This window comes from Pecten maximus, chromosome 12 (genome assembly GCF_902652985.1).
Source record: "Pecten maximus chromosome 12, xPecMax1.1, whole genome shotgun sequence".
NCBI lineage: Eukaryota > Metazoa > Mollusca > Bivalvia > Pectinida > Pectinidae > Pecten > Pecten maximus.
The window spans coordinates 37,786,212-37,810,132 of record NC_047026.1 but is presented as its reverse complement, the minus strand read 5'-3'; the positions used below and the strand labels follow the sequence as shown (position 1 = coordinate 37,810,132).

General features: G+C 36.2%; 2 protein-coding genes across 2 annotated transcripts in view; one reads left to right on the top strand and one right to left on the bottom strand.

Moving 5' to 3' along the window:
* Nucleotides 1-940: 940 nt before the first annotated feature.
* On the bottom strand, nucleotides 941-16,472 carry LOC117339480 (DNA cross-link repair 1A protein-like). Its single transcript, XM_033901090.1, is given in 11 exon segments — nucleotides 941-1,792; nucleotides 2,140-2,281; nucleotides 3,098-3,199; nucleotides 3,201-3,253; nucleotides 4,577-4,722; nucleotides 5,755-5,898; nucleotides 9,116-9,234; nucleotides 10,415-10,548; nucleotides 10,876-12,294; nucleotides 14,330-14,458; nucleotides 15,984-16,472. Coding segments are annotated over 11 exon segments (3,042 nt in total). The 5' UTR covers nucleotides 16,417-16,472; the 3' UTR covers nucleotides 941-1,571.
* Nucleotides 16,473-16,734: 262 nt separating this feature from the next.
* Nucleotides 16,735-23,921, top strand: part of LOC117339392 (probable E3 ubiquitin-protein ligase HECTD2) — a 66,150-nt gene continuing 58,963 nt past the window's right edge. The window contains exon 1 of the mRNA XM_033900954.1: nucleotides 16,735-17,022. Coding sequence (XP_033756845.1) covers nucleotides 16,810-17,022 — 213 coding nt within the window. The 5' untranslated portion in view covers nucleotides 16,735-16,809. The remainder of the gene's footprint in view (nucleotides 17,023-23,921) is intronic.

The following is a 23,921-nucleotide window of genomic DNA, read 5'->3' as shown; positions in this document are numbered from 1 at the left end:
GGCCCACCACTTTGGTCCCAGGGAGGCCAATGTCACCATTTATGCAAATTTGTTCCACTTTGCCCAAGGTTGCTTCTGAGCAAATTTCTCAAAATCCATTCACTCATTGATGCAAAATGTTCCTCAAAAGATGCTTCGGACCAATTTAAATATCAAAATACATCTTCACTCAATTGTGACTAGAAGCAATTTAAATGCCATTCCTCTACCCCACTCCACTGGCAAAGAGTAACAAGTTTATGCAAAATCTGTTGCCCTTCGTCTATGGATGCTCCTGACCAAATATGGTCAAAAGCTATTAAGTTCTTTATAGCTAGTAGTGATTTAATGGATTTACCCGTTTGCCTTAATGGGCCCCTGCCTCTTCAGCACAAAGGACCTATATGTATGAACTATGTGACCCTTCTGCCATCTGCAATATTTAGCTCAAAAGCACCAACTGGAGAAGTTTCAAAATGTATTTTTCAAGATGGTGGTCATGGCAGTCATATTGGATTTCAGACTGTTGGTACAGATCATCTCGGGACCATTTCAGACAGATATGAGCTGAAACCCACTAGTGGAACTTAAAAAGTGTAAAATGTTAAAAGTTGGCAATAGGTGATTTTGGCTGTATAGGTGAGATTACCTTAATATGTTTGGACAGGTATACATAAAAGAAAACGCTGTGAATCGTCAAGGTCATATGGTGTTCGACACCGGAGAGGGACCACCCAGCCGCGCCCATGTCTGTCCCAGGGAGCTGTTCGGCCCTGTGGACGTACTGGATAGATAGGGAAAGTCTTACCTGAGGGGAATACAGGCTCCAGAGGCACTCGACCACCAGCCCCCGGAGGCACTCGACCACCAGCCCCCGGAGGCACTCGACCACCAGCCTCCCCACGTCGCCTGAACACAGCGACCGCAGTGAAAGGAGATGATAAACCAGTAACAAACCAACTATCAAAATCAATTATTTTATTTACCATGAAATACATGCCAGTAATATAAATACGATAAATAACAAGTATTATGTACAGTGGATGAAAATATATAAATGCTTCTCTTTTAATATCTGTTTGGTTTTACCTGATATTTTACTGCTAAAGAGATAATATCAAATAAACACCATAAATTCCCCCTAAAAAACAATACAATAATACAGATCTATAAACATACATGCAGTTTCAGACCTATGTTTTGTCACCATGTGTTCACAAGTGATTTGGATTATCATATAAAAAAGGGTCAACACTTTGTCAGTATTAGATATAAATCACAATCTCCTTGAAAAGTTTTGTTAAAATTGATTACAATTTGTTAACACATACTTTTGAATAGAAGTTAGTATCATTTACTAAAAAAACTGATCTAACACTTTAAAAAATTACCCTTCCCACACATAATTATCAAACCTGATACTGCAGACATCACAGATTCTTCTCACATTCCACATTATGGATATAAAGTCTGATGGCCAAGAATTGGGTAATGTGCAAAACAGTGCACATTAATATTAAAATGTTTTTATCAGCAAGGTCATTAGAAGACGACACCCGTAACAGCCCAATAATATATAATATTCCTCAGTTTTATGTCGTCCAGGAGCTCAATGTACCCTGTTTAGATCCACTGAGATTCTGATTTTTCTTGCTCATCTTCACCTCTTCCATCCAGGATTTAAACAACTCCTCCATTTTTGTCCTGGCTCTGGAATTCCCATTGTTGACTGTTGGAAGGATCTTGTCTGGCTTCAGATGCTGAGTAAAACGCTTCATCTCCAGGTAACTGCTGTGTTCACTGTAGGGTACGCCTACACAGAAATGAGATTTTCTGGAGTAATATTCCAGGGTTTATATCTATAAAACTTTCCTGTATAGGGAACACCTACACAGAAATGAGATTTTCTAACATAATATTCCAGGATATAATACCAACAAAAAATTCAAACATCACAATAATTTGGCGACAAAATGTTTGGCTATTATACCAATACTACATTGTAATAGAAAATAAAGGCCTTTAAACATCCAAGAAGATTATCAACATTTGAAATGATAGAAGTGTTGGTTCTCCTTCAAGTTCCTTTTTTAGTTTCTCATGTAAATACATTGGGGGGAAAAAGTCTACAAATAGACTCACTTAACACTATAGTCTTACCATATATGTGTATACCGTTCCTGCTGAACTTTGGTCGGAGTTGATCCAGGGAGGTAATCTTGTTGCTGTGGGTCCATCCAGTTGGTTCAAAGGCTAGAACCTCTGCGTAATTCTTCATCGTAGCCATGTAATCCGTAAGGGCCTGATAATATACAGTAATTTAACCACAGGTAACTACCACATAATCCATAAGGGCCTGATGATATACAGTAATTTAACCACAGGTAACTACCACATAATCCATAAGGGCCTGATGATATACAGTAATTTAACTACAGGTAACTACCACATAATCCATAAGGGCCTGATGATATACAGTATACACAATTTAACCACAGGTAACTACCACATAATCCATAAGGGCCTGATGATATACAGTATACTCAATTTAACCAAAGGTAACAACCACATAATCCATAAGGGCCTGATAATATACAGTAATTTAACCACAGGTAACTACCACATAATCCATAAGGGCACTGATAATAATGATTCTGTTTATCACATACCAAGGTAAATCATATTTATGAGAATGCATAAGTTAAAACATTCAAATAAATTTCTAAAGAAGACTTGAGGAACATGCTTTCTCAACACAGACATTTTCTCAACACAGACATGTACAATCATGTATTTATATACACATGTTTATATTATGATATAATGTATCTTACAATATGGATGGCAAATGAAAAGATGAGCAGCAACTCTTTTTCCTCTGTTTACTACTTTATTTAAAACGTCCCTGTATACCACTAGGTATTTTCCTGTAGCCTAGTAGTCTGAACCACAACACATTTGAACGTAGCAGGACCTTGGGTCTTTGAGAAACTCTCCTGCTGTAGATTTCCCCCTTCTACTTCTGTGTGTATATATATATGTATACATATAAGTTGTATTACACAGAAGGACAGGCCAGTTATGTGATAAATATTATACGAGTATGACGAATTCTCACCTTCTGATTAAGCTTGGCCATGGGGAGGACATGAACTTTAGCTTCATTAGGACTGAGAGTAATTATCTCCTGTAGCTTACTATCTTCCAGACAATCAAGTACTGCTTTTCTTCTCCCGAGTCACACATATCTTACTGTTCAGGGCCTTGGCTATAGCTGAAACAAAAATACTTAATGTCCAAAGCTTTCTATAACACTCTTCATAATAGTTTTGGTAGTACAACTTATATATGTATATATATATTTACTATTTAGTTAGTGAATCTATTATTTATTGACAATGGTGAAGCTTCTAATATCATAATTAAAATAAAAGTGCCACCATTTTGTGTGGAAAAGGTGTCATCTTAGCCAATGAATATTGCTGTTACATTCCAATGCAGTAGCATGATCCCAGCAGTCATGTGACTACATACACCATGATCATCAAGCCCATATCACTGAGGATTGTTTGACTTCCGACAACAATCACAAGAAGGCTAAATATACCTTATAAATGTACCATAATGTATTATTTTGGAGGGGGGAGGAGCCAACATCAGATGGAGATCAGTGGGTTATCTTAGTGTGGAACTTCACTTTGAGTATGGATACCCCAGAGGTATGCCGGGTAGAAAAACTAAATTATAGGTAGGAGATAACTTACCTGTGAATATCCTCTCTTTACCGATGATTTTATCATCCTCAGTCATCTACCTGTTACTTACCTGTAAATATCCTCTCTTTACTGATGATTTTATCGTCCCCAGTCATCTACCCGTTACTTACCTCTAAATATCCTCTCTTTACTGATGGTGTAACTGATTTTATCACCTAAGTCATCTAACAGTTACTTACCTGTAAATATCCTCTCTTTCCCGATGATTTTATCGCCTAAGTCATCTACCAGTTACTTACCTGTAAATATCCTCTCTTTACTGATGATTTTATCGTCCCCAGTCATCTACCCGTTACTTACCTCTAAATATCCTCTCTTTACTGATGGTGTAACTGATTTTATCACCTAAGTCATCTAACAGTTACTTACCTGTAAATATCCTCTCTTTCCCGATGATTTTATCGCCTAAGTCATCTACCAGTTACTTACCTGTAAATATCCTCTCTTTACTGATGATTTTATCGTCCTCAGTCATCTACCAGTTACTTACCTGTAAATATCCTCTCTTTACTGATGGTGTAACTGATTTTATCACCTCAGTCATCTACCTGTTACTTACCTGTAAATATCCTTTCTTTACCGGTGATTTTATCGTCCTCAGTCATCTACCCGTTACTTACCTGTGTATATCCTCTCTTTACCGATGGTGTAACTGATTTTATCGTCTTCAAACATCTCCCAGTTACTTACCTGTAAATATCCTCTCTTTACTGATAGTGTAACTGATTTTATCGTCTTCAATCATCTCCTCGTTACTTACCTGTAAATATCCTCTCTTTACCGATGATTTTAACGTCCTCAGTCATCTACCCGTTACTTACCTGTAAATATCCTCTCTTTCCCGATGGTATAGCTGCCACAGATGATAAGGGTCTTCATATTTTCCTTCAACTTCTTGTGAACAGTGGACACAGCGAAGTCAATGACATCTTGTTGTGGAGGGAAGGTGTGGGAGGGATCACAGTAACTAAGTTTCAAGAAAAAACATCTATTACAATCTTTTCTTCCTCGAAGGAGCGACAAAGAAATGTCAATCTGCATGGGTTGGATTTTCAAGATGAGTTTTCAGTTTATTTACCAATGTCTCAGAAAGCAGTTGACATAGCATCATGAGATTTAGTTATACTTTCCTGAATAACATTTTCATTCAACAATTTCGGCAGAAGTATTGAACTTAAAATTGTATCCTGATATCTACTTTTTTTAAACTTTTCTAAAACTTATTTCCCATGCATGCACAATGTATTTACAATTAAAGTAATCATGTACACAAGCATGTAAATATGTTTCCTCCATATGTCTGCATGTGTTCTAAACATATAGTTTTAGCATGCATACGTTAAAGCAGCTTTTACATTGTAGTAAACAGATAAGACAAGAGGGCCATCGGCCTTAACGGTCACCTGAGATTTGAAATATTTCAGTTAATTTAATTGACCCTTCAGTCAGGGCCAACATGTGCATGCCATCAAACTGTCATCCCATGCTGATAATGTTAACCAAATTAGAATGAATTCCAATAGAAATAAAACAAATGAAAGTCAAAAATGTGATTTCCCTATATAAACTATAGTAAAGTTTACTCCCTCCCCAGGGGCAAACGTGAGACCCCTGGGTCATGAAATTTAAAATTTTGGTAAAGCACCTTAAGACCCTTCCATCTATGAAGAGAGTTTGATTCTACACTATCTGAGAGTAGAGAAGAAGGTTTTTGAAGTTTTAGTCAATTTGACCCTTTTAACCCCGCCCCTCAGCCCCTGGGGGGGTGGGGACCATATAATTTACAATTTTGGATGACCTTTACCCATAGAAGCTTCCTGCAAAATTTCATTGAATTTGGTTTAGGGGTTTTGGAGAAGAAGTCAAAAATGTAAATTGTTTACGGACGGACGAAGGACAACGCATGGCAAAGGACAAAAGGCGATAATAATAGGTCACTTGAGACTTTGTCTCAGGTGACCTAAAAAGGGAGGTAACAAAACAATGTAGCCAGTCTTACGTTGTATCCAGGTATAACTGGTTGATATGGACACCATTCAGAGCTGGGTATCTTTCCATCTCTGTACATGCACGGAAATCTCCTGTGTGGAGGTACGTTCTACCTCCCTTCAGCTTGAAGAGGAACAGCACAGAACCTGGGCAACTGAATGCATGAAACAAACAATGAATCACACTAAAAACTTTTGAAACAGTAATATTGTCGAGAACTGTGTTCCCAACATTGTCAAAATATCAACGTCACCCTTGTTGCAGTTGTGACATCACAGTCGTTGTGTCAACCATGTAACCCGTAGTCTCATCTCCCATTACATTCTACCTACATCAAGTATGAAATAAAGATGTCAACCCTGTAACCCATCATCTCCAGGGGTCGACATTAACGCTTGTCCGATTGTCTGGTACCAGACGAAATTGATGTCGGACAAGTGAAATCATTAAAGTACTTGTCCGACGGGACAAGTAAAAAATCTGTCATTGTGTTTTATTGATGTTATATTCTGAAGTCAAAACTGATTCAATACTCACTGTAAAATGAGTAAAAACTCCTTTAAATTGTGTTAACCATCGAACGGAAGTGAGTTGATCATGCTTATTAAAGCTTCATTCGGAACTACATAGAAATGATGGTAGACTTCCGAGGGCTCTCGAAAACATGTAATCGGTATCACTAGTATGTTTGAAACGCATGCGAATGCTGTACATGTGAGAGCATTGATACTACGACAGATACCGTCTGCTGGAATCGTAATAAAAATGAATCAGTTTTGATATAATTAAGGAGGCTACAGATGAAGCAGACTGCCGTGCCCTAGAAAACGGTGACATGTTTTAATGTTTTCACAGTAGTAAGTTTGTTTATAGTTTAGTCGAACAGTTCTCCATGAAAGGTTAATTATTTTAGAGTACTTCATTCATCTGCTTTCAGGTGAAAAAAAGGATGGTTTGGTAAAACTTAAATAACTTGTAATAATACTTTCTTACTGTTTTATTGTTGTTAGTAATTATTATGAGTCGAAATTAAGGCTTACAGTGCTTACCTCTACTTTATAATAAATCATCTCGCTGTTTACACATAACAGATAGAAAGTAGAAACACATGTAGGACAAGTGATTATTTCATGCGGACAAGTGAATTTATCTTATCACTTGTCCGAAGGGGCAAGTGCAGAAAAAAGTTAATGTCGACCCCTGATCTCTCGACAACGGTGTAACCCATCATCTCTTGTAAACCTTATAACCTGCTGTCTTCTCATCTCTCATCAACTGTGTAAACCGTCATATAATCTCTCATCAACTGAGTAACCCGTCATCTCATCAACCGTGTAACCCGTCATCTCATCAACCGTGTAACCCGTCATCTCATCAACTGTGTAACCCGACATCTCATCAACCGTGTAACCCGTCATCTCATCAACCGTGTAACCTGTCATCTCATCAACCGTGTAACCCGTCATCTCATCAACCGTGTAACCCGTCATCTCATCAACCGTGTAACCTGTCATCTCATCAACCGTGTAACCCGTCATCTCATCAACTGTGTAAACCGTCATATAATCTCTCATCAACTGAGTAACCCGTCATCTCATCAACCGTGTAACCCGTCATCTCATCAACCGTGTAACCTGTCATCTCATCAACCGTGTAACCCGTCATCTCATCAACCGTGTAACCCGTCATCTCATCAACTGAGTAACCCGTCATCTCATCAACCGTGTAACCCGTCATCTCATCAACCGTGTAACCCGTCAATGCATCATCTCTCATCAACCGTGTAACCCGTCATCTCATCAACCGTGTAACGCGTCAATGCATCATCTCTCATCAACCGTGTAACCCGTCATCTCATCAACCGTGTAACCCGTCAATGCATCATCTCTCATCAACTGTGTAAACAGTCATATAATCTCTCATCAACTGAGTAACCCGTCATCTCATCAACCGTGTAACCCGTCGATGCATCATCTCTCATCAACTGTGTAAACCGTCATATAATCTCTCATCAACTGAGTAACCCGTCATCTCATCAACCGTGTAACCCGTCAATGCATCATCTCTCATCAACAATGTAAGCTGTCATCTCATCAACAGTATAACCAGTCATCTCACCTGTGTAACAAAGAGTTGTCCAGTCAAGATTCTGTCGGCTAACATAGTAAAGAAGAAATTACTGCAATAGAAATGTACAGATCAACAGTGAGCACAGGTGGTGTGTGGTGACTAAATATCAGTTATCTTTCACAAAAATTAGATAAAAACTGTACTAGTTGTCTGGAAAAAAATCCTTCATGTAATAGATGTACTGAAGGACACCAACTTCTACATGTAATAGATGTACAGAAGGACACCAACTTCTACATGTAATAGATGTACAGGACACCAACTTCTACATGTAATAGATGTACAGAAGGACACCAACTTCTACATGTATTAGATGTACAGAAGGACACCAACTTCTACATGTAATAGATGTACAGAAGGACACCAACTTCTACATGTAATAGATGTACAGGACACCAACTTCTACATGTAATAGATGTACAGAAGGACACCAACTTCTACATGTAATAGATGTACAGAAGGACACCAACTTCTACATGTAATAGATGTACAGAAGGACACCAACTTCTACATGTAATAGATGTACAGGACACCAACTTCTACATGTAATAGATGTACAGAAGGACACCAACTTCTACATGTAATAGATGTACAGGACACCAACTTCTACATGTAATAGATGTACAGAAGGACACCAACTTCTACATGTAATAGATGTACAGAAGGACACCAACTTCTACATGTAATAGATGTACAGGACACCAACTTCTACAGGGAGACCCTATTTATGTGGCAATAAACTCAGCGAACAAACAAACAAACATGGACAGACAGATTGACAAATATAGGTAATTATACCAGTCATATACTGTATACCTGGTAATTTTCACCCAGGTTATTTTCGTCCTTGAGCAACACAAAACATATTCGCCCCATTTTAAATTCGCCCGAAATGATTTTAAGAAATATCCTTTTCCTTGTTTGTAAAATCAAAAAATTCCTTATAGAATTTTCAATACAGTTGCACTCGGACCACTCGGGACTTATCGAGTTCCCCAATCGTCTTACAACATGAGATATGAAATGTAATCAGGTGTGAAACAAAGAACGTTTACCTGTGCTCAGATTTTCTTTTAGTCCCTGCTGATTCAAGTAGTATCGGGTATGCATGGGTGAGTTGAAGCAAACATGATCAATCGTGAACGGACGAACGGACGGACAGACCAATTTAGATTAATTACTAAAGAATGGACCGACAGACAGAAGTGGTTAATAAATAAAGGCATGTTTATAATACTCACTGGTTTGCCTCCAGCAGTGTGACCTCTACTCCTTCTACAACAGTGGGACAATCCATAGGAAGGGCATGCAAGTATTGTCTGTCTATCTTTAGTCTTCGTTCTACCAGGTTTGCAGTTATCTGTATAAAACATACCTCAATGTTCAATACTGTATAACATGAAACGTTAAAACATGAAAATATAAACACAACACATAATCAAGAAAGTTTAAACCCACTAAATAATTTGAAAGCTCCAAAATATGGAAGAAAGTAAACATGAATGTTTCATGTTATACAGTTAGGGCAATGCTTGAACATTAATTATACAAATATTAACAAAAATAATGGTGTTATATTAATGAACATCCATAACCTCATAACAAAAAACGGAATTGCAGATTATGACTTGTGCTTTCCACGGGAGTTATCACCCCTGAAATTTAATGTCGGATGTCTGTAACTATATTTCAAGTAAAACTGATATGTGTTATGCAAGTCTGACACACATCAACCTAAAAGTTTTACTTCTACTGGGTCTCTGCATCGTGTATTCACAGTATACATGTTTTTCGGACTCACATTTTTCTGAAAATCTCGTAAGTTAAGGGGCGACTATATCCGAAGTTGAGTATTAAGGTCAATATCCATATAAAAGAATAGAAATTTTTGGCTTATTTTGTTTTCCTTCTAAATATTTTATAGAATAGCACACAAGTCAATAAATCTGTCTACACTTAACCAGACTTTAGCAGATACAGGTGATTTGTACCTTAGTACAGTAGATTGGATGTTTGAACTTCAGACATTAGCAGATACAGGTGATTTGTACCTTACTCATGTTTGAACTTCAGACTTTAGCAGATACAGGTGATTTGTACCTTAGTACAGTAGATTGGATGTTTGAACTTTTTAGACATTAGCAGATACAGGTGATTTGTACCTTACTCATGTTTGAACTTCAGACTTTAGCAGATACAGGTGATTTGTACCTTAGTACAGTAGATTGGATGTTTGAACTTCAGACATTAGCAGATACAGGTGATTTGTACCTTACTCATGTTTGAACTTCAGACTTTAGCAGATACAGGTGATTTGTACCTTACTACAGTAGATTGGATGTTTGAACTTTTTAGACATTAGCAGATACAGGTGATTTGTACCTTACTCATGTTTGAACTTCAGACATTAGCTGATACAGGCGAGTTGTACCTTACTACAGTAGATTGGATGTTTGAACTTCAGACATTAGCTGATTCAGGTGATTTGTACCTTACTCATGTTTGAACTTCAGACATTAGCTGATACAGATGAGTTGTACCTTACTACAGTAGATTGGATGTTTGAACTTCTTTGTCAAGCCCCTGTAGTGATCGTAGTGGAAGTGCGACAGGAAGTAAGCAGAACAATCTGGTATTGTTCCAAAGCTGAATGCATCCACAGTAATTCCTGTACCTAAATAATGAAAAAAAAAATTAGATAACAACTGACAATTTCTCACCATTTGTTAAGCCAAATTTTTCACATAGCATCGATATCTTTCTTCTCAAATATCAAATAAAGATCTATTGAAATCTACTTTCCAGATTTTCCAGTGATTACATTAAACATGTGAATATTTCAGCAATATGTGATTAAAATTCATGATACGTTTTTTTATTTTTGAGCACAACTTAACATTTGATTTATTTTGTCAAATCTAAGTGAATAACCTAGGTAATTCCTCTCACTCTGAATAAATTCAAATTAGGTAGACATGTTCAAAATCCATACATTAATTACCAGGCATTTTCTTGTAAAAAGGACACTGTCGCTGTCCACCCCATTGTTTTTTCTCTGGTTTGGGAATTTTCAGATTGATTTGATCATCCTCAGGTTTAGTTGATGTTGATTGTACCACAGTGTTTCTGTCCCTGCCCCACTGTTTGGCTTTCATCACTAATGCCATGGCATCCACTTTACCTGGACGATTCTCAATTGGAGAAGTTGTACTTTGACTGGCACTTTGGGATTTAGACTTGTCCATCAAAACACTGAAAGCATTTTTGTTGTTCTTTGCCATTGTCTGAGATTTGTTTTCTTTGACCGTACACTTCTGTGCGACATTGTCTGTGTTTTCCTTTGCCGTACACTTCTGTACAATTTTGTCAGATCTAGGCATTTCCTCTTTTACCTTGCTTAGGTCAGGGTCTTTTTTACACCTGACCTCTGTTCTTGCAGTTTTGTGATGGTCACATACAAAGTTGGGATCGTCTTTGTCTGAATTTCCATCTATCACCGCTGTTTCGCCTATACAGACTTGTCCATTGTGTTTCTCTTTGTCTGAGTCAGATCTTTTCATGGTATTTACTGGTGTCACCTGTACACAATTACTGTCATGTAATAAACTGGTGTTCTCACCAGATTTTTTGAAAAGGATTTTTTTGGCATTTAAAGATTTGAAAAAAGATCTCACAGATGGTTGATTGGTACCAGGTGACTCCTCAGCAATGTCACCAGTTTCAGTTTTTTTCTTTCCGGTATTTCTCCTTGTCTTTTTACCTGAAGATGCCATTCTCGGGGACTCAGAATCAGCTGTTTTCTCGACACTTCTGTTGTTAGATTTCTTGTTTGAACATTTCCTTGCTGATGAAGGCCTAGATTTGGTTGGTGTTTTAAGTGGCAGCTGGTTTTGAGATGGAGAAGAGGAAATCTTTTTAAGGTCACTATCAAGTTTGACATAGTTATTTAGACTTACTTGAGAAAAAGACTTCACCGATACTGGACTCTCTAGCTCTCCTCTAGGACTACTCTGTGGACTAAAACTGATTCCTTCATCTAACTGAAGACCAAATGTCTCCTTAGTTATGACTACATTACTGTCGGACTTTGATGTTTGATCACTCCTTATAATAGAAAGGGCTGAAGAAGTTGAGCCTGTCGAGTCTTCAGAGTCTTCACCAAATGCATTCGCCAGCATTTCATCCAGATCTTTTTCGTCATCTGTTTCTCTATAATTTTCACTTGTAATGCTTGTGTTTCGACTATTTTGATGATTATGAACAGGAACTGTTGACAGTGTTGTTACTGTCTTATAAATTGGATCTTGTGGGTCTGATGTAGTGACATCACTATTTTTACTTTCGCTGCTTAAATTTTTGGAATGTCCAGGCTGATTCTCATCAAACAAATTTACTTTCACACGAGAAGAATGTTGTTCATCTACAAAATACAAAATATTGTTTAAAGGGGTAATACTTAGAATATATCACGAATGTTTTCTTCTTGTTATTAACTAGGAGATGTTTTCTATATACAGAGGAGCCCACTTATTTGCATATCGGTTATTTGAATATCCCGCTTATTTGCATAAAATTCTCAGGTCCCGATTTTTTTCTTCTTTATCTTTGTATTTTAATCCCGTGTATTTGCATCGACTAAAACACCGACTCCCGCTTATATGCATATAAGAATTCCAAAAAAATCGAAAAATTTTAATTGATTTTAGGGTATTTTTGTGATTTTCCCGTAATAAAAGTTTTATGAAAAGTGTTTTTAACTTACATATTGATTCGACACGATGTACAACGTTATCTAATCATTGGTTCCCACTTCGTCAAAACAGGTTATGTTCGATGCATCGATATCGACATTTAGTTATTATCCAGACCATATCAGTAGCATTGTGAAGAAGAATTACTGAATAAAATATTGATATGTCTCATCTTTTGATGAGATTTGTTTATTTATTATAGCATCGATCCAAACCTGACTTGAACACTCGCTGAGGCAGGTTGCGATCGCCATGATTGTTTACTAGGCGCGTTGCATTGTGGGGGCATATGTGTAAGGAACGACAACTCTTTGTGTGTGTGTGCCATTTTCCAAAACAAACCCAAACGACAATGCACATCTCACGGTCATTTAAGACAGTCTATTGCTTAAGCAGTTCATCATCTATGATCAAACAACTAATATACTCATAGCAGGAACAAAACACATCTCAAGACGATAATGAATGTTTATTGAAACGATCACATTGTACATCGTAGTGCCAACCCACGCGTGTATGACCGATTTCGGACCCACAGACTCGGAGTGACAAGTAGCCTAGTAAACGATGAAGTACAAATGTATATGCAAATATTTGTACATTTACAAAGAATAACAACCCATTTATTTCGTATTTACTCTTATATTTTAAATAATGTTTTTTTTAAAATATGTTTTTAATGCAAATAACGTAAACAATCATATAGCGCCCGTTTTGAGTACCTACCTGACGATCTACATAGTGTATAAGAGGGGCCAAAACCCAACTCCGCCTATACGAATACTCCGGTTATTTGCATATTTTGTCATGGAAAAAGGGCTATGCAAATAAGCGGGTTGCTCTGTACTACAATGATATAACTGATATTCTTACAAGTTGTCTCCAGTCTGATTAAAATACAAATCACCAAGATCTCACTGTGACCAGTAAGGGGTCATGTTCTGTTGACCTCATTGCTTACCATACAACGGTATAGTTTTAGCCAATTAAAAAGTGTCTCTGACATGGCAATGGGTGCAGCTGTCTTTGTTTGGTTGACATTCAGGACTTTCGGATACTATCTTTTTAATAAGGAAAACCAAATGCTGGTAAAATGTTGCCAATTGAGCTGAATGGTTGGCTGAAAGGTCATATGAACATGAAATCTAAACGGCCATCATCAGATCTTAAAAATGTAGTGTATAGTGCAGAGCGATTTATCTATTTTACTCAGATTAACTATCTCCAAAGTGATACAGAATGATCACTAGTCCAGCTAGCCGTCAGTTAAATCCCATTAGGGTTTATTTTCAAGTATTTTCACAGTATACATCTCTGAGTATTAAAAAGAAAAAAAATATTACAGTATTAATAAAAGAAAATTTTCAGAGATCTGACGCAAATATTTAAAAAAACAAACAAAATAAATGGCTAGGATAAATTTAAAGAGGCAATAATTTGACCTGAACATAATATAGCATATTAATTACTGAATGAATCAGTTGATCAAATAGAGTAGATGAGACTAAATATTCAATGGAAAATCTTTAGATTTATTTGACCTTGATCAATATCTTAACAGCCAGGATAAAAAGAAAATCTGACAAAAGTTAAGGAATATTGAAAGATTTTGTCCCTGAATAGATTTTAACCAGGATTATAGTGTTAAAGTACATCTAAACAGAAATTTAGCCTGGTAGATCTACATATTAGACCTTAGATTACCTTTCTGATGATCCAAGACAGAGGTGGCTATCCTCTTACCACTTCCTCGTAACTGTGCCAGCTGCCAATGAGAGAACTTCCAGTAGTGACTTGGCAGGGTGTTATCACACGACAATCCAGCGGGACATTCTGTAGTAATCGTAATTCATATAAATGTAAAAAAAATTAAACAAATATAACTCAATTTTCATCAGCCAAGAACAAACTTTGAAAAATAATATTTTGCCTTTTTAATCAATGACTCTCCAAGGCTAATTATAATCAACAAGAAAATGGAACAGCCAATAAAACACTATCAAGATGAAATAGGACTAATATGACAGCCAAGTCTATAAGACAGAATATTATGAAGTGGATTTTGTGTATAATTTGGATGTAGCTTCCAAGAAAACACAACCAATGTGACAATGCCTTTGCTTAGTCATGAAGAAAGCTTCACTCTATGTGTATTGTGTCTGGCATGGCTAAACAGTTATAGTCACTGTGCTAACCCCAAAAATCTGAACATCCTCCCAAGAGTGTGGATAATTTAGTGTAATTTCTAATGTCACATAAGTAAAGAGGGATTTTCAATGTGATGTGATGAGTCAGTGTAACATGAGGATATTAAAGGTAATATCATGACTAAATTCAATGTGACTCTGTTTCTGTAAGTGTTACAGTACACTTCAGCCTGATTAACTTGTACTAATATAACACTGGATCGTCTATCAGCGCCTCATATCGCATATTACAGTTCGAGAATCGTAGAAGGATATGTTAAAAAAATATATTGTTTTGTTTGTGTTAGGACGACATTTTGAAAGAGAAAAAGCAATGGGCAATCCGATCCTATGCCAATTGTCTCATAATAATAGAGTGTACATGTTCTTGAAATTTTTACTGACCTGCATGTCATATGCATTGGCCAATAAACATGGTGGCCAGCTTAATACTAAGGTAGTAACCACTTCAAGTTACATCAGTATCCTAGTCTTACCATATGTTACCATGATCTCTCTTCAAAGGCATTCATTGATATGGCGTGTTGGATATTTGTCTTACCATATCTCTCTTCCGAGGCATTCATTGATACGCCATGTGGCAGGTATATCTCTTTTGAGGCATTCATTGATATGCCATGTGAGAGATTTGTCTTACCTTTTTGTTGCCATGAGCTCTATTCCAATTCCAAGGCATTCATTGAACCACCATGTGGGGCATTTGTCTTACCATCTCTCTTCCTAGCATTCATTGATATGCCATGTGGGGGATTTGTCTTACCATTTGTTGCCGTCTCTCTTCCCAGGCATTCATTGATACGCCATGTGGGGATTTGTCTTACCTTTTAATTTGTTGGCATTTCTCTTATGAGGCATTCATTGATATGCCATGTGGGGGATTTGTCTTACCATTTGTTGCCATCTCTCTTCCCAGGCATTCATCGATATGCCATGTGGGGGATTTGTTTACTTTTGAATTTGTTGCCATTTCTCTTACGAGGCATTCATTGATATATCATGTGTGGGATTTGTCTTACCTTTTAATTTGTTGCCATTTCTCTTACGAGGCATTCATTGATATATCATTTGTGGTATTTGTCTTTCCTTTTGAATTCGTTGCCATTTCTTTTACGAGGCATTCATTGATATATCATGTGTGGGATTTGTCTTACCTTTAGTTGCCATCTCTCTTACCAGGCATTCATTGATATGCCATGTGGGAGATTTGAAGCTAAGAGCAGAGTATGGAACTTGGCAATGAGGGCAAAATCCTTCAATCAGCTCTGGACGACACTTTTTTGAGGGTGTTTTTTCATTCGTCCGAGAACATTTAACGGCATATTTACTTCTGTTGTCTTCTTTTTTAATTTGTTTCTTTAACTGTTTGTGTGGTTCTATTATATCCTTTTCCTGGGCTTTCGTCGGTAGCTTTTTGTTATTGCCTAAACGTCCAGAAGCAGCGCGACCTGAAAATCGAGCCTGTGATCTCCTGTCATTTTGGGATTTTATCACAGGATCTCGTTTCTCACGCTTCAGACTTTTGTACCCCCATATTTCATCTTCGCTGTCGTCATCAATTAGCAATTTTGGGACGCTTCTTTTCATTTCTGAGTGCTATAAGCTAATGTATACCTAAATATATGTCATTCCCGCCGATCTAATATTTGTATCTCCTTTTGAGGAGAGTTACTCTGGTTGATAGAAAATACGGATCAACTCAAAAAAGTGAAATTAGTTAACAATAGGAAAAATGTTTATCACGGATTAATTACTATATATGAGTTATATCTTATAATCGAATACTCTTTCGAGTAACATAAAAGGTTCTCTTTTGATTTTTAATATTTTTTCCAGATTGTTTCGTTTGTTATTATTTACGATATATTTCGTAAGATATATTTCGTCACTAATGTAAACCAAAATGGAGAGAAAAGGACGGTAACAAGCGGTGCTCACTTGAAAATGAGAATGGGCTGTATTTAATATGTATATATAGAAATGCCTATGGCAACTACCCGTTCAAATGGAGGAGGATCTACCGTAACCTGCCAGACATGTGACCATACAGTTAAATGTCAGCCGGGATCAAACAGAACCATCTGTCCAAACTGTGGTAATTTCTACAGAAGGGATGAAGCAGGCAGACCACCCCGTGCCCGGGGTCAGAGGAGAGGGACTCGAGATGAGCACCCACTCCCTGACCCGGATAAGGTGAGAATCGTTATCATATTATATAATATCTTATTTTGTCGAAAAGCTCTGTCATGTCTACTGGTGAAAATTATATGAGTATTTTGCAGAAATATGATGAACATCGAACCCATTAACATGCAAAATTTGACTTTGATTGGACGGTTGCATAACATGCAAATGTAACGGCAAAGACAAAGTAACGGTGCCATAAAACTGCGAGTGTCCTGCGAGGAATGTGACCTGTGAGGAATGAGTGTCCTGTGAGTGTTTTTGCACGCCCCGCAATTCATTAAATGATATTTTAGAATTATTTTTTCTGTATCATACAGATGAATATCTAACCTATTAACATGTAAAATTTGACAGTGATATAACGAGTGCATACTATACAAATGTACCGGCGAACACGAAGTTACGGTGCCATAAACATACGAGTGTCCTGTGAGGAATGAGTGTACAGTACTGTGATTGATTTTGCACACCCCGCAACTCATTAAATGATATTTTAGAATTATTTTTTCTGTATCATACAAATGCACATTGAGCCTAATGAGTGTCCTGTGAGGAATGAGTGTCCTGTGAGAGTTTTTTCACGCCCCGCAATTCGTTAAGTGATATTTTTAAATATTTTTTTCTGTATCATACAGATGAACATCGAACCCATTAACATGCAAAATTTGACTTTGATTGGACGGGTGCATAACATGCAAATGTAACGGCAAAGACAAAGTAACGGTGCCATAAAACTGCGAGTGTCCTGCGAGGAATGTGACCTGTGAGGAATGAGTGTCCTGTGAGTGTTTTTGCACGCCCCGCAATTCATTAAATGATATTTTAGAATTATTTTTTCTGTATCCTACAGATGAATATCTAACCTATTAACATGTAAAATTTGACAGTGATATAACGAGTGCATACTATACAAATGTACCGGCGAACACGAAGTTACGGTGCCATAAACATACGAGTGTCCTGTGAGGAATGAGTGTACCGTACTGTGATTGATTTTGCACGCCCCGCAACTCATTAAATGATATTTTAGAATTATTTTTTCTGTATCATACAAATGCACATTGAGCCTATTACCATGCAAAAGTTGACCTTGATTGCACGAGTGCATATTACCGGTATATAAATGCACCGTCAAAGTTACATTGCAGGGTGTCCTGCGAGGTGTTCGCACGCCCCGTGATTTTGTTTACCTTTCGAATACAGTGTGTACTAGGCTAACTATAGTGAGTGTCCTGTGGCGCCGTGCCAACCTCGGGTACCTTGCCGCAGGCATGGTCACTGGTGATTGAACTGCTCAAACTTCAAAACTATGTCCGTTATATAAGAAATACAAATACACCTATTTTCTCCCAAAGTCCGTTTATAAGAATTATACAATAAATAACTTTATTACGCCTGAAATATACGTTTTTTATCCCCAAGTTCGTATATAATAATTATTCAAAAAATTAACTTTATCATGCTCGAAATATACGTACATTTATGTATTTTCTCCCAAAGTACGTTTATAAGAATTCTACAAGAAACAACTTTATTACGCCTGCAATATACGTATTTTCTCCCTAAGTCCGTTTATAAGAATTATACAATAAATAACTTTATTACGCCTGAAATATACGTATTTTATCCCCAAGTCCGTATATAATAATTATACAAAAATTAACTTTATCATGCTCGAAATATACGTATTTTCTCCCAAAGTCCGTTTATAAGAATTCTACAAGAATTAACTTTATTACGCCTACAATATACGTATTTTCTCCCCAAGTCCGTTTATAAGAATTCTACAAGAATTAACTTTATTACGCCTACAATATACGTATTTTCTCCCTAAGTCCGTTTATAAGAATTATACAATAAATAACTTTATTACGCCTGAAATATACGTATTTTATCCCCAAGTCCGTATATAATAATTATACAAAAATTAACTTTATCATGCTCGAAATATACGTATTTTCTCCCAAAGTCCGTTTATAAGAATTATACGATAAATAACTTTATTACGCCTGAAATATACGTATTTTATCCCCAAGTCCGTATATAATAATTATACAAAAATTAACTTTATCATGCTCGAAATATACGTATTTTCTCCCTAAGTCCGTTTATAAGAATTATACAATAAATAACTTTATTACGCCTGAAATATACGTATTTTATCCCCAAGTCCGTATATAATAATTATACAAAAATTAACTTTATCATGCTCGAAATATACGTATTTTCTCCCAAAGTCCGTTTATAAGAATTCTACAAGAATTAACTTTATTACGCCTACAATATACGTATTTTCTCCCCAAGTCCGTTTATAAGAATTCTACAAGAATTAACTTTATTACGCCTACAATATACGTATTTTCTCCCTAAGTCCGTTTATAAGAATTATACAATAAATAACTTTATTACGCCTGAAATATACGTATTTTATCCCCAAGTCCGTATATAATAATTATACAAAAAATAACTTTATCATGCTCGAAATATACGTATTTTCTCCCAAGGCCACACCAAATTAATCAGTTGTTCTTCGGGAAACTGGTAAAAAAAATTGGGGCGAGCGAGCGAAATTTTTTTTTCTAGCAAAAAATTTCCATTTAGAGATTTGAAGAGGCGAAGCGTTCAAATGATGTGCGAGCGATATTTTTTTCCATTATTTTTTTTTCATTAAATGTTGGAAATAAACTGAATACCATATTGAACAGATGTTTGTGTCTATTTGTGATCAATTCAAGTACATGTATATCATGAAGTGATTTCATACACAAATAACTAAACAATTGTATGTAAAATCCAACAACAATTTAATACCTGATCTACTTGATCAAATCAAACTTAACACAGTTCTCTCATTTGTATGGAACAAATACCGGTATAATAGAAAATAATGTATAAAACAAAAGAAAATTGGCACAGAAAAAACAAAATCACTATATCATATATAATTATCTGGAACAAAAATAATAATACCATATAAAACAACAGAAAATTGGCATATTAGAAACACAATCATTAAAATGTATATGGCTGGGAATTCAGCATCTATCAAATATAATTGACTTGTATTTAACAGTAAAACTAAGGGCTTTTCCAGTAAAACATCTACCCTACCCCAGGAGTCCAGTTTGTTTTAGGGGTACCACCCAAAGAATTTATTTAATTAATTTTAATACACAGAAGTAATTGGAGCGAAATCTAACCATGGACAGAGGTGAATTGTTTTGGAATCCTGGGGTCATTTAGATATTTTAATGGAATAGCCCTAATACTAAGTCAAGAGGACAACTGTGAAATGATGAAATTGGAATAAAATAATTCCACATTTTCTGATTATTATTATGGAATACAAATAAAAAAAATATCACATAGGTACTGACCTTATTTAACAAAAAATATCATTCTTCAAAATAAAATAAATGCTTTGATTGTTACCACATTACAAAAAATTTCCAAGGTGGTAGTTTCCAATTATTGTATATAATGACCCATGTATTGTATATACCATTGATAATAAAATACTGTTTAAACCAAGGTGGTAGTTAATACTGCGGATAAAAAGGTCATAAAACGTTTCATTGTTCTCCGCTTCGATCGCTGTATTTACATTAGTGCACCCGACCCCCTCTGTACACTTACTATAGAAATACCCATACTATTCCAAGAATTTACAGCAGACTATCCTCTACTCCTATACGTATATGAGGTCTTATTCCACCTGATTACATTGGTGGATATCGTTACATGACAGCCTGTCAAAATTTTCCTGTCGTGAAAAACCTCTAATGTTATTGGAGTAACTATCCTCGTGCTAGGCCGGGGCCTTTCCGCCATTTTTTTTCATCTCTGCATCAGGTATCAACGAAACGCTTGTTTGGGTCGGCGTTTCAAGCGTCGAAATGTGTTGTAATAACCGGAAAAAGAAGTCGGAAAAGGGGAAAAAAAAATCCGGATTTGACGATTTTTCCGGAGGTGCGGGAAAAAATTATTTTTATTTTTTTCTCGACTTTGATATTTTTGGAGCGGGATTCCCGACGAACAACTGATTAATTTGGTGTGGCCCAAAGTCCGTTTATAAGAATTATACAAGAAATAACTTTATTACGCCTGAAATATACGTATTTTATCCCCAAGTCCGTATATAATAATTATACAAAAATTAACTTTATCATGCTCGAAATATACGTATTTTCTCCCAAAGTCCGTTTATAAGAATTCTACAAGAATCAACTTTATTACGCCTACAATATACGTATTTTCTCCCTAAGTCCGTTTATAAGAATTCTACAAGAATTAACTTTATTACGCCTACAATATACGTATTTTCTCCCCAAGTCCGTATATAATAATTATACATGTATATGTATATAAAGTGAGTTAGTTGGCATCACCAATCAATTCATATACACTGTACTGTTAATTACCTTTGAAAAAGGAACGATGTAAACAAATAATTATGGTTAATAAAATATAATGAAAAGTAAAATCCTTCAATATTTAACTAACGCTCACGATCAACATGTACACCAAGAAAATGCACAGTCTTAACTTTTAATGTAATTTCTAATTACACGTATTTAGTAAAAGTGCAAATACACTGTCTACATAGTTAACGCACTTTAAAGTTTAAATACATTTAAACATATAATTGACGGCAGTACTGCTTTTCGTACATTACCAATAACAGTTGTTTTTAACGTTTAAAATTTAAGGCCTTTATTTCGTAGAGCAGCGCAAAAATCTTAACCTATTTACCCTTTACTCAGTGATGACTTCAAAATAGTTATACTATTAGTTAATATTCATATCTATTACACGCCTATCAATTCAACAAAACGTGCAAAAAACTGACATGACACTCACCTTAAACTTACTGTAAATTCGTCGTAGCATTTATTTTATCCAAATATATTTTATTGACAAAAAGTACAGGGGGATTTGGCACAAGTTTTTGCAACTTATCAACGCCCTTTCCCAAAACAAATACAAAATTACAATATTTGACAAAATAAAGACTAAAGGTCACCAATTCAATATTTTTGTAATATCTTTGTAACATTGCTCTCCGATTTGTCAAGCGGCAGGAAGTATAGAACAAACAAATATCATGCATTTTAAAATCTATTACTTGTTTTTCGTAGCATTTGCTAAAATGTACTTGTTGATAGTAATAGACATCGCGTATATGTACGAATTGTGGGGTGTGCAAAAACCGCACTGGACACTGCACCGAAAATGAATAAATTTTCGATGTTCATCTGTATGGTACAGAAGGAGTTAACAAAAAGTACTACTTATCGAATTGTGGGGCGTACAAAAACTCTCACAGGACACTCATTCCTCACAGGACACTCACATATATGTATTGCACCGTAACTTCGCCGGTATATTTGCATATTATGCACTCGTCCAATCAGAGTCAAATTTTGCATGCTAATAGTTTATATGTTCATCTGTATGGTACAGACAAAATAATTTTAAAATATCTTTTAATGAATCGAGGGGCGTGAAAAAACTCTCACAGGACACTCATTCCTCTCGGGACACTCATTCCTCACAGGACACTCATTCCTCACAGGACACTCATTCCTCACGGGACACTCATTCCTCACGGGACACTCATTCCTCTCAGGACGCTCACATGTGTAATGCATCGTAACTTTGCCGGTATATTAGCATAATATACACTCGTCCAATCAAAGTCAAATTTGGCATATTAATCGGTTAGATGTTCATCTATATGATACATAACAAAATATATTAAAATGTCACTTAACGAATTGCGGGGCGTGCAAAAACCTCACAGGACACTCGCATGTGCACTGCACCGTAACTTTGTCGTAAAAAATGCATCATATGCACACGTCCCATCCAAGTTAAATTTGGCAGATTAATTGGTTAGATGTTTATCTGTATGACACAGAAAAAAATATTCGAAAATGTCACTTAACGAATTGCGGGGCGTGAAAAAACTCTCACAGGACACTCATTCCTCACGGGACACTCATTCCTCTCAGGACGCTCACATGTGTAATGCATCGTAACTTTGCCGGTATATTAGCATAATATACACTCGTCCAATCAAAGTCAAATTTGGCATATTAATCGGTTAGATGTTCATCTATATGATACATAACAAAATATATTAAAATGTCACTTAACGAATCGCGGGGCGTGCAAAAACCTCACAGGACACTCGCATGTGCACTGCACCGTAACTTTATCGTAAAAAATGCATCATATGCACACGTCCAATCCATGTAAAATTTGGCAGATTAATCGGTTAGATGTTCATCTGTATGATACAGAAAAAAATATTTAAAAATATCACTTAACGAATTGCGGCGCGTGAAAAAACTTTCACAGGACACTCATTCCTCACGGGACACTCATTCCTCTCGGGACGCTCACATGTGTAATGCATCGTAACTTTGGCGGTACATTAGCATTATATGCACACGTCCCATCTAAGTTAAATTTGGCATATTAATCGGTTAGATGTTCATCTCTATGATACAGAAAAAAATATTTTAAAATATCACTTAACGAATTGCGGGGCGTGAAAAAATTTTCACAGGACACTCATTCCTCACGGGACACTCATTCCTCTCAGGACGCTTTCAAAAGGTGTATTAATTATAGAGCCGTAAAAGTCCCTGATAACCTATTACAGGGCTTTTTCTGAGGGCTTTTTTGGGCCATTAATGGGCCCAGGCCCCATTCCCAGTTGGAATTATTTCATTTTGAAGCCAAAATCCCAAACCAGTGAGAAAAAGATCTGTTGTATAACTGTCTAATAGGAAAGTGACTCTTTTGAAGCTAAGTATATGTAGCTGTAGAAAATGTTTGTTAGTGTCATCCATGTAAATATATAACCCAGGGTATATCTTTCCATTTTTTTTGTATAG